At 38.1% G+C, this 12,187-nt stretch overlaps 1 protein-coding gene across 9 annotated transcripts in view; it reads left to right on the top strand.

Moving 5' to 3' along the window:
- SGIP1 (SH3GL interacting endocytic adaptor 1) overlaps positions 1-12,187 on the top strand; it is a 211,781-nt gene that overhangs the window by 128,953 nt on the left and 70,641 nt on the right. For 8 of the 9 annotated variants that reach the window (XM_073788675.1, XM_073788663.1, XM_073788667.1 and 5 more), the window contains 2 exons: positions 11,051-11,075; positions 12,043-12,094. In XM_073788675.1, the coding sequence (XP_073644776.1) occupies positions 11,051-11,075; positions 12,043-12,094 (77 nt within the window). Of the gene's footprint in view, positions 1-2,471; positions 2,484-7,873; positions 7,886-11,050; positions 11,076-12,042; positions 12,095-12,187 lie in introns of all 9 variants that reach the window. The other variant, XM_073788688.1, reaches the window with a different exon arrangement.

Here is a 12,187-nt window from a genome sequence, read left to right as displayed (position 1 = left end):
TTTGAATACATAAAAACTTTTGCACCTCCTTCCATGACAACTTCTTTGAAGCTATTTGATTTTAACCCCAAAATTCTTTCTGTTTGTAAATCAAGGACCTGGACCTTAAGCATTTTCATTTTTCTGTGCTACTTCGCAAGGGTCTGGGTCTGAAAGCAGCACCTAGGATGTGGGCCCTATCTTGAGCCTCAGTTATGCTGAAACACTCGTTTTCTTTTTGCTATAGGAGAGCATTGAGAGCTGATCACATAGCTTTACACCAGTGTTTGTGCAAAGCTGTGCCAATTCCTTGGAGCCTTGGTAACACATCAGCCCCTGAGGTCACTAATGGGCAGAAAGATCAACAGTTAAATAGGAGCTAAGTGACACATTTATAGGAGCTGGTGAAGGAACCATTACAACTGGGGCCATACCCCTTGGGCTATATATTATATACAATTCAGCCTTATTTCAGAGAGCAATTCATCTTTCTATATTTTCTTTTTCTTTTTCTTTTTTTTGCGGTACGCGGGCCCCTCACTGCTGTGGCCTCTCTCATTGCAGAGCACAGGCTCCGGACGCGCAGGCTCAGCGGCCATGGCTCACGGGCCCAGCCGCTCTGCAGCATGTGGGATCTTCCCGGACTGGGGCACAAATCCGTGTCCCCTGCATCGGCAGGCGGACTCCCAACCACTGTGCCACCAGGGAAGCCCCCCATCTTTCTATATTTTAAAAGACACTATGCTTCAAACATTTGTATAATGTTTTAATGACCACAAAAATAAAATTCATAGACATGCTTTGAGTACCTACTGTGTGACTTGCACTCTGTTTGGGGCTAGACAGAGGTTATTCATAACCATTACTGGGAGCTAATAATCGAATGGAGACATCTAAATAATACAGAACAAAATAAGAACTGCAAAAATATATACTACCCGTTTGTACCTCTGTTTTCTCTGAGGCTAATAAATGCCGGGGAACAATTTATTCTAATTGGAAAGGCCCTTGGGGAAGGCCCTCATAGAGGATATGTTACTGGCCCTGAAGAATAAGTAAGATGGTAATTGAGAGGGAGGGAAAAGGCATCAAGGCTGAAGAAGCAGCTTGAGCAGAAGGCAGGGAAGTGTGAGTGTACTACAAGTTCAGGAGACGAGAAGGAGTGTCTGCAGCTAAGTGTAGGCTTCATACAGACAACAGTGGAAGACGAGGGAGTGAAGGTAAGATGAAGCCCACCACAAAGGCATTAAATTACAGAATGGAGGTTGCATTCTATTTTCTGAATAATAGAGCAGTTTTTGCAGGGCAGAGTAATACATTGACTTCAGTATTTTTGGAAAATAATTCTAGGGATGGTACAAAGGATGGATTTAGGAGATGAAATATGGAGGAGCTTGGTGGAGTACTACTGTCGGCAAGAAATGAAGCCCTCATTAAGGCAGCTGTGGAGGAAAGAAAAGAGCATTCCCAGGGGCCAGGGACCACTCACCAGGAAAATAATTTGTCATTGCCCAATGCGGGGTGGGGACAAATGAAGGATGGGATGGAAAAACTGATGGTTCTAGCCAGAGTATCTTGGGAGAAGATACTAGGTACCAGGTTCCCTGACAAGATTAGAATTTTGGGAAAATCTCACATTTTAGTTTCATGCTTGGCTGCAATGCATTCATGGAATTTTCCCGCTCCTCTCAATATTACAAAGCATAATTCTCTATTTTGAAAGTACAAATCTATTTGATAAAAGTAAACCATTCAAAAGAGAGCTTAGAATGTGCTCAAATGGCGACCACACCTATGTCCTCTAGCACTTGAACTTGGACAGGAGGCAAAACTACCTCAACCTGTCTTAGGTTTTCAGCTGGGACTCTTCAGCAAAAAGACAGAATTAACAAGAGGAAAATGAACATAAGTTTATTAACATGTCTATTCCTGTATACCTGGCAAACACTCAGGAAAATTGAGCAACTCGAAGAGGTGTCTTCAGAATTCAGGATTAAATACCGTCTTAACAGGGAAAAGGGAGAGGGATGGAGGCTTCTTAAGGGAGAGTAATTTAGGGAAGATGAATGGACCCTTGGAAGCATAGATGGGAGATATGATAGTTTGTGACAGAGTTTGTCTGGGTATGGTGTTGATTTCTGGTCTCCACTCCTATGTTGAGTCAGTCCTTCCTGGTTGGTGAAACCCTTATGACAATTGGAAGATTTATGTTTAGGCAGATTAGGGTTGTTCATAGAAAGTCTCTCCTGATTTTGCTGTTTTCAAGTGCCTACAGCTCAAAACAATCAGTATGGCCAAGCAGCATGTTTTGGGTGGTATAAAGCTGGCAGCCTGGGTATGACTATATCAGACATCCACAGGAGCATTTATGAAAGCCATGCCTTAGAGAGCTGCTTTAAGTAAGGTTATTCTGAGCCTTGAGTGGTATCTTCCTGAATATTTCACCTCGTTCATTTTCTCTTTATTTTTCCTCCTCATGCCTACGCTTTTAGAGGAAAAGTCCGGTAAGAAACAACAAATCCTTTCTACATCTTGGCCAAACATTGTTTATTCTGTTCATTTTCATCATCCGCATATCTAATGACTGACTGTGTTTAACACCTAAACAAGATTCTGAATTTTAAAAACAAACCTTTGTGAACCAGGACACAGTCTAATTATGCCCCATGGGGATAAAAGGAAGCTGGTTGCTAAGTGATTTTTCCAAACCTGTTATTAAGGGCCACAGGGTAATTTTGTAAAGATTCACCTCTGCCTCAATCACAGGCATATGTTCAAATATTTTAGTAGTAAGTTTCATTTATTGCAGCTTCCACTTGGGTTAGTCAAGCTACATATATTTACCGTGGGCTAGGCAAACATTTCTTTGTTAAATTTTCTTTGAATGTACAACATGATAGCATCCTGAGTGATGCTTGTGAAGCTGGCCTAGGAAAGGGAAGTTGTCCTGTTTTCGTCTTTTTTTTTTTTTCAATTAATCAGAAAAATTATCCCCTTCTGAAGTTGTCAGAGACAGAAAAAGAAGATCTTTATAAAGTGCAAAACACCTCTTACATTGTCCTTTTAAACACCAGGGTGATTTTCAGTGGCAGTACAGATCTGTTAGGGTGTACCTACATTTTTTTTTTTTTTTTTTAAGAGCAGCAATGAAACAGATCTACTAAAAAAAAAAAAAATGCACTGTTCTTATCTCAGCTGCCTAATTTATGGGAACAGGATGCTAATGCGTGGCTGACACACGTGACCTCTCCAGTGGAAAATATGAAAATATTGTGTTTCCATGTTAACACACACCGAGAAGTAGTTGGTTGTCTGTTGACCTCACCTAAGTGGATGCTGTAATTATTGCTAAACCTCCCATCCTGCCCATTGACCCAAGCCTGGCAGTCTCTGTACCACATGCAGGAAATGTACTGGTAACAATTTCATGTGATTTTTTGAGGAAGGAAGAGCAGAAGACACAGGAAGAACAAAAGACAGAATCAAAATATTACAGTTTGTCAAAATATGGACCCAATGACATTGCTTCCAACAATAAAATTAGTACAATTGTAACTATTACTATTACTAAATTGAATGGCCCACTTCTGTGTAACTGCGAGTCAACTCTGGGTCTCATGCTATGTGACATACATATCGTTGGTGCGCTTCAGCAACCTTTCTTTGTATTGCCAACTATAAATTGGTACTTTCCATCTACCTCTACAAGGATTAAATTATGAGCCACTGCAGCTGCTGACCTTCAACACTCCCTGAAAGGAGTTCAGGGTGGAGATCAGGAATGAGGCAATCTGTGCTCTGGGAAAAACTGGCAGAACTTCAGATGGTTAGATATTTTCAGGAGAAGATTTTATGAGCCCAACTGTTGCATCTCTTCATATATAGAAAAGCACTAAAATCCTTCATGGTGATGGCTGCTCCTCATGACTAGCAGCAACCTTCTGCAAAAACTATGTGCCTGACTGCATGTACTCCCCCTTCACCAAAATCACATGTATACTGACCTGCCCCCCTACCTCTCTGGAGCAGTTTCTCAGAGCTATCGGAAATGCTGTCTCCCAGGCTATAGTCCTCACTTTGCCCCAAATAAAACTTAACTCACAACTCTCGCGTTGTGCTTTTTTTTCTTCAGTCAACAGTATTTTGCCCATTTCATTTATTCTCTTTGACCCTGAATCTTTCTCTGAATTATCCAGATTTGACCACTTCAAATATTGACAGGACTACGTAGTCTGAAATTTATCCTTGGTGCTTTAAAAACTCTTTGTTCCTCATTGGTTTTCCTCCTGTTGTTCTTACAGCAATTTCAACTACAAGTACTCCTTTGCATTGTTAGCTGTGCCTCTAAGGATGAGTCCTTCTCCTGCTCCCCTGCCTCGTTTTTCTTTGGCAATGCCCATGTTGTTGCTGTTCAAACCAGTCAACTTTTAGTGATATCTTGGTTAGTAATAGGCTCTTCGTGTCTCTTCCTAAATGGAATTTCGGAAGATCATCTCTACCAAGTCCTATTGGATCTGGCAGGCATTCACAGTCATCTGACTTGTAATAGATATGGGAACAAATTTAAATATAGACAAACACAAAAGTTGGCGGGGGTGGGGACATCAAATAGGTGCTTGCCAGAGAGGTTATCTTCACCCTGAAGCATTTGAAAGCAAACAAGAAACTGGTTAGGACCATAATAATAAACATAATCATCATATATTCTAATTCTTTCCTAGAAAATTCACTACCATGAATGACTGAATTTGCTATGACTAGACTGTATAAAAATAATATTTGTTGGGTGCTTTGTGGCTTTACACATATTTTCCTCTGTTTCCCTATAGCACTGAATTTTAGCAAATGAGGATGTTGTAAAGCTTCAAAACCTGAGGTTGGTTATTTAGTGACTTTGACAAGCTGGACAGATTGTGTTTGGTTACTTCTTTTTATAAATATCTTAAAAGACTTACCCGCATTGGCAAAGACTAAGTTAGCCTACTTAGCTGAATTTAAATTAATCCTTTTGTGCAGAAAAATAACAAAACAAAGCTCGTGTGGGTAAGGACACTGTGGGTGCTGTGAGGACATTTACTGAAGTAAATGTAAATTTTCTTTTAGGAAGGCGTATTCATATAGCCAAGTATATAAATTTTAGAAATGCAAAATGTTCTGACCGAAGATCTTCATTCTAGTGACCAAATCATACCCACTTTGAAAATAGCCTCAAAATACAAGCTAAGACTTATCTCTAAGTTGAACATCAAGATAAAAATAGAGGGGAAAATAAAATGTTTTTCAATACCTTCTCCAGAATGCATCAGAAGGTCAAAAGAAGTCAAGGAATTGAGCAATTAATGTTTAATTAGGAACACAAGAAATTTGTTCAGAAAACAAATAGACCAATTGCAAAATCCCTGTTTGAGTAATCAGGTGAAATAATAATAACAGTAGATTAAAAAAAAACTTGCTGAGAGCTTATTATGTGTGATACAAATGTCTGCAATCAGAGACAAATTGGCCACCTGCAGATTCTGAACAACTGAATAGATGTTTTGTTTGGTCGTGCAGTTAAAAACAATTTTAATGCCATTTAAAAGCCAGAATCTTTGAAGTTAAAAAAAAATCAAGATATGCGTCTTCTCTGACAACTCTGAAGATCTGGCAGCATTAGGCCCATATTTTTGTGCTGCAAGCATGGGGCCCCTGAGTTGTGGCCATTTCACCAAAGCTTTGTGAAACTCTCATTCCCTCGTGCACAGCACCCCTGCTCCTTGCCCTGCAAGCTTTTGAGTTTGTGATTTAACATGGAGAGTGTTCAGCTTACAGAATATATCAAGATCAGATACTGAATGTTTCCTTCCGCCTTTGAAGCAAATTCTATACATTGGTAGAACAATGATAGAATGCTAAAGGCCTCAAAGTTCCTGGGAAATGACAGGAGAAAGAGTAAAATAAAACTTTTAAAAGGAAAGGCTCTCCCCTCCTGGCGGATAATGATTTTGCTGTCCGTGTTCAGCAGAACCTACAACTGCTTTATGCTCCTTAATGGTGATAATTAGTGTATAGAAAGCCCTTCAATTTGACTTCTGGAATTCCTTTTATTTTGCAGGTTTCAGATCACTTTTAATTGTGGACCTTGAGGTTTTCTGGGTCTGACCTTTCTATAGTTTTTAGCTGGGTCTTCTGGCTTTTGGTTAATAAGCATGTGACTACATGAATTTCAACAGATGTTCCTTGATGTTCCTTTTTTTCATGTTATCTTTTACTAGAAAAAATACAAACAGGAACTATTGATTAAAATATATAGGTTTTTAATTCACTGGACTTAATTTGGGTGAATTTATATAATTGAAATTATTTTGAACAGTGTTGTTCTCTATAATCTTAACAAAGTTTATTGAATTTAAGGTTCTGCCTCTATATGGTTGCAATACACATTTTGCATTATTTCTCATAATCATCTTGGGGGAAATTGTGTCAGTTTTAATCCCCTCTTTACTGTATTTTATGCTGCTTTTAAGAAGGAAATGTTTGACATGCAATTAAAGCAAAATCATAAATGCCCACATCTTCTCTAGTGAAGAACTTTAGCCTGGTCATTAAAGAATTATAAAGTCTAAATATATAAAAGAGTGCTTGGATTTCTCTCAAAACACAGTATGAATTCGTCAGTAAAAGAATGTAAGCCCAGAAATACATATTAACGTGTCCTTTTTCTAATTTCATTTAAATTGCATCCATGCATATAGACAGATTTATAAGAAAGATGGGATCCGTATGGAACAGAACTGGAAAAATATGGCAAATAATAATATCTAAAATATTACAAGTAAAATCGACTGGAGTAGGTATAAAAGACTATAGGTTTTTATTTCTTGTCTATGTTATGGAGAGTAGAATCATCTTTTTCATTTAAGCAACCTGCTAGATACTTTTTTGTTTGTGCTTCTTGCTTGGATTTTGGAATTTGGCTGGTACTGGGTCCCAGGTAGCCTCTGGTGAATTCACAAGCTAGCCCATATCCTGAAAGAGAAACTGAGCAACAGCTCTTTCCCTACTCACATCATAGTCACTCTTGTTACTACAGAAAAATCCCAAAGAGGGAGAGCAACCAGAGATTGTTGGGGTAAATTGATAGCAGCCATGATCAAGGTTTGAGGAGTGAAAGAAAAAAGTCGTAGGTCAGCATTTTGTGTTTTTCCAGGCATCATCTGGTCCACCAGTGTTTTATTGGTGCTGGACAATTTTCATCATTTGCACCTGTGCTTGTCAGGAGCTCCTTGTCTTCCCCACCACATTCTACCCATTGGGTGAGGCTGCCCAAATCACACCACGCCAAGAACATATACTTTAAAAAAGTCCTCATCCGCACTCATTCCACAGAACACTAAAGAGAAGAGCCAGGCAAAGAAGAGGTGTCTCTAATCCTGCTCTCTGATTTTTGGAGGCTCCGATTAAAGCCTGAATTACGTGGGAAATGCATCATGTCTATGATGTTTGCTAACACCCTTTTGTGTGGGGAAACAGTTTTCTCTGTACTACCCAGTTTCTAAAACTCCCCTCCTCAAACAATATGAAGAAAAACTCCGTATGACAAGACATTTAAATCTATCAGTAAAATTTTCTTGTATGTTTCTGCTTTGTCTGTATGTACACATAACTGAAACCAGTACATCCTCATTAGCAAAGCTATATTATGCAATGGATAGATTCTCCTTAAGGTTCTCCAAAACCTCATTATGGTTTAAATAAGCCACAAATACAATGACTGCCTGTCTTCCTTTGGCCTGATTACCTGGAGTGTGTGTTTAGTTAGCTGTTTATGAAATCTTCTATTACCCAAGCCTGTTGACTGATCCATCATTCTCTGACTAGGTGTCTGTTCTCTCTTCCTTTTTGCTGATCACAGAGGCGCAGCCCGGTAAGAATCCTCAACATTTTTACCTTAAACATGTATAGAGATAATTCTTGCCTAGGCAAGGTGGCCAGGTTGGCTTCTTGTTAAATTTATGATAACCCAGTATGAACGAGGCAGATGAATTAGGTTTAGTGGCTGAAAGTCTCTGGTCTTATATGTGTCAAGAGCATGTTTTAGGATCATCAGAGCACTTTTCCATAACAAATTAAACTAATACATAGGTACCCCAACTCCTAGTGCTAAATGTAAAAAACGTGGTGTGTGTGTGTGTGTGTGTGTGTTTGTGTGTGTGTACAAGGGCTGGAGATTGTCCAGAAATCACCATAGAAATTTATAGCAAGGTGATAATAAAGGATAAGAAAACTGTAAGGCAAGTAAGGAAAGAATTTGTAAACCACATTGTTTTTAAGCCTGAATTTAACATAAGTCCCTGGACCATAACTCAAATTGTTCAGTGTACTGATATACAGTCATACACAATCATAATTTCTATCTTGGGAGGAAGAGACGTACTTTCAAGTCAATCTTTCTAGGCTGTCACATATATATTCATCACTGAAGGCAAATCAGTATTAGTTTGCATTGCTCAAAGTAAATCTGTTATTTTCCTCAGTGTGATAAATTTGAGGCAACAAGAAGAAGAGACTTTGCTATGTTTGAAATGACCCGGACCTGCCCAGTCAGTCCCTTGAGAGAGGAAATGGAACTGAAACAATGCTGTCAGAAAGTAGGCCTATGCCAAGTTGATCAGTCAATTACTACTTGAGACAAATACTCTGCGCCAGCTGACAAGCTGTGGTTCTCTGTTTAAGCCACGTAGTTGATGATCAAAGATAACACCTACAGGGACTATGTGGCTGATTCCAATCCAGCAGTGGGGTCACAGCTCAGATTATGACAAGTTACTCCTTTTTTAAAAAAAAGAAAAAGAGTGAAATAACTAAGACAAAATGCAGGAAGTCTATTCACAGTCTACCTATAAAGACAGTCCTTGAAAGGAAGAAAATGTGGTCGCTTGGGGAGGAGAAGTTTCAGAATTCAATAGGCTTTTTTCCTGAATGTGCTTTATGTGGTCGACATCACCTTAACCTTGTTCTAGAGTTGTCCTGTTTCGACAGCAAGGCCATCAAAATCTGTATGCCGGATCATGGGACAACGGGACTTGCTTTTCTGTTGCTAATGGTTTCCTGCTTATTGTTTGAACATCTGTTCCTTTCTAAATTGATATGATTTTATTCTTTCTAATTTCTAAACAACGGTTTTCTTGCATATTTCTGCCATGTCTTTCTTCCTCTTCACTGATGATTGTTCATTCATACGGAATATTTAATAAAATATTACAGAGGCTTCTTGTCTAGTGCCTCTCAACAATAAACATCTATCAAATGAATTGATACACCGGGAAATGATGAATAGCAATGAACACCAAAGAAGCTTTGTATCTTTCTTGGTTTCATGAATATTACATTATAAATAAAGGGGTAAGACAGAGATCAAAAGGTCTTCAATACAGCTTCTGGGGTCCCCTAACTCCTGAATTTCAGGTCTCACTATACTAGGTAGGTCCTATTCCCTCAGTGTCAACCTCGTGATTGACTACTTGGACCTAACGCCTCCACCTGATCTTTTCCTTCAGATTTTATTAATAAAAATCTGACAATCTGAGGCTCTCCAACCTAGAAAAACATTTTAACTCCATTTAAACAATGTGTTCTCTTATTATTTTGTCTACAGAGTCTTATTTTCCAAAAGCCAACCCACATCAAAACTCCTCTAATGACCATAACTGATTTAAATGATCATATTTGTTTTAAATATTTATTAATTTAAATGAACATGTTAACTTACACATACTGATTTAAAGTGTTTATCTATTAAAATAAATAAAATATTTATTAAAAAGTTTTTACTAATAATGTATAATAATCTCTATATAGCACATACATGCAAGTCACTAAAAAACATCTAGTGGATCTTATTCAGTATGAAACTGCTCCTCTATTGTAAATGAGTTCAAAATGAGACAAAATTCTGATAAATCCTTAGGAAAGAGGGAAAGAACCTTCTTATAGTTCTGTTACAGAGGTGCTACATCTTGTCCTGAGTTGTTTATATTATCATTTGAGAGAAGAAAACATCTGTGACCACCATGTTGAGCCTTCACCAAAGTAGGAAAGTATAAAAAAATGTGTTTGATTATCACCCACCAAACTCATAGTCATACCCTTTTGAAAACTTTATTATACTTCCACTTCCCCAACCTGAACTCTGCCCCTGTCATTCTCCTAAGGAGGCCCCGCCAAGCCATGTCCCATCTTATGAGGCCACGCTTCTAGTGGTCTGCTTTTCTGGAAGCATCACATGCTAAGGACCTTTCACAGCAGTTTTGAATCAAAACTTGAATCAATCTTCTGTTGTCAAAATAATTTTCTCCTAGGGCCTTATAAATCTGAAAATGACCTTCTCAGATTATTCCTGACAGGGAAATTGTCATTCCTATAGAATCACAGTGCCTTGAGCTAAAGGAATGACACCCAATTGACACCCATTTGATAGGTTGGTGCCCCCATGGCAGGCAAGTGAAAGAAATTGGGGTAGGAAGGGCAGGTGGGAAAGAATGGAATTCTCTGGTTCCCTGAATAGAACAGCCCACTCAGTGGTAATACCTTCAAGTTTTCCTTCTTTTTAACATTTTCCACGTGTATCTTTAAAAATTGCATTCGTAACTAATGACTGTTTCTACAAGCAACTTATGGACCCCATCTGATAAGAGCAGAGAGTACTCCTCATACAGTCTGTAATTTTTAAACATTAAACATAAGTTAAACATGGATTTACTTTCCTGACTGCTAGATTTCAAGGGTTTTTTTTTTAATAGACTATTCAATATTTGCTTTAATTTACCAAATCTACCCAGGTAAGGGTTTTCTTCTGGTTTGGAAGACTTATTGTTTACTCTCTTTCCTCTCTGTAATCTTTGAATAAAATGAAAAATTGATTTATATGTGTGTGTCTACAATTTCCAACTTGAATGCAATTCTGAGAAAAAAATCATTTTTCCCCAACTGCATTTCTTTGAGTTCAGTTTAATTGAAATGACAGAAATATACATATTGTACATAACATATATGTGGTCTTAAACCTTATAGTGTCTATTTCTAATTCTAGGGTGCAATTAAAAGGAACTTATCCAGTAAGTATATCTTAGCTACCAGAAATAGAGTACGATTTAAAAGAAGGAACAGTTCCTTGGATCTTGGAGCATATATACATTCGACTTATACACTCTTGGGCTTGATTTTTAAGGCTTACAAATGTCTTACTCTTACAGCAAAGAAATCTTGTAATGATAAAAGAAATCTTGTAATGATAAAAGGGCTCTGTGGGTTCTGAATGACTAATGTTTAGATCCTGAAAGTGAATATGTTTTGGGGTAAACATTGCTATTTTCTTCCTATATTTGTCAACTCTTACTGTATCATTTGACTTTAGAAATGAATTTAATCAAGTGTGTGTTTGCTGATTGGGGTAGGGAGAGGAGGAGGGCTGAAGGAACTGAAGGTAAATGCAACTTACCCATTTTTGTGTTATTTGATGTGAAAATCTTAGTAAACCAAAGCGATATGAAATAGGTTATAATATACATGTGGCATGATTTTCTTCTGCTGCATACAGCACGTTCTAGGAAATTTTAAATGAATGGTTCCTAGTTAAAGGTATAACATTTTCTTGGCATTTCAAGAAAAAAACAGGCAGAGAATGCTGGATTCATGCACTATGTACATATGGCCTGGCTTAGTATTCTCTTATGGTAATTGAAAAGCAGAACTGATCAAGGCAGCAGGCATTGAAAGAATGGTGTGCTATTCCACTAAGCTCTACAGTGTACACATCTTCCATTTGCTGGCTTATCATGGTAATTCCCTGGTTAACTAGTTTTATAAATGCCAAAGAAAATGCTACTACATATGCCTAATATATGGCTGTTGCATTGCCAGGGGAGAGGGTTTGTTTTCTGGGTTTGTTTTGCAAAGTTTTCACATGGAGTTGCTTATTGATGGGACTTAAATCTCTAAGTGTTTCCAAACATAGTTCATAAGACATAAAAGAAAAAACATGGTAAAAATATGCCTAAAAATTCCCTTTGTCCTGTGCGTCAGGTGAAGAAATAGCGAGACCCAGGCGTTCCACACCAACTCCAGAACTCATAAGGTGAGCATGAAAAACACTAGTTGTGTTTTATGCAAGGCATCATGCACTGTTAACAATGAAACAAATCTCCTTTGGGCTAAAGTCTCAGCATCT

The sequence above is a fragment of the Tursiops truncatus genome, chromosome 1 (genome assembly GCF_011762595.2).
Source record: "Tursiops truncatus isolate mTurTru1 chromosome 1, mTurTru1.mat.Y, whole genome shotgun sequence".
In the NCBI taxonomy this organism is placed as follows: domain Eukaryota; kingdom Metazoa; phylum Chordata; class Mammalia; order Artiodactyla; family Delphinidae; genus Tursiops; species Tursiops truncatus.
This window is presented reverse-complemented; position numbering and strand designations above follow the sequence as displayed.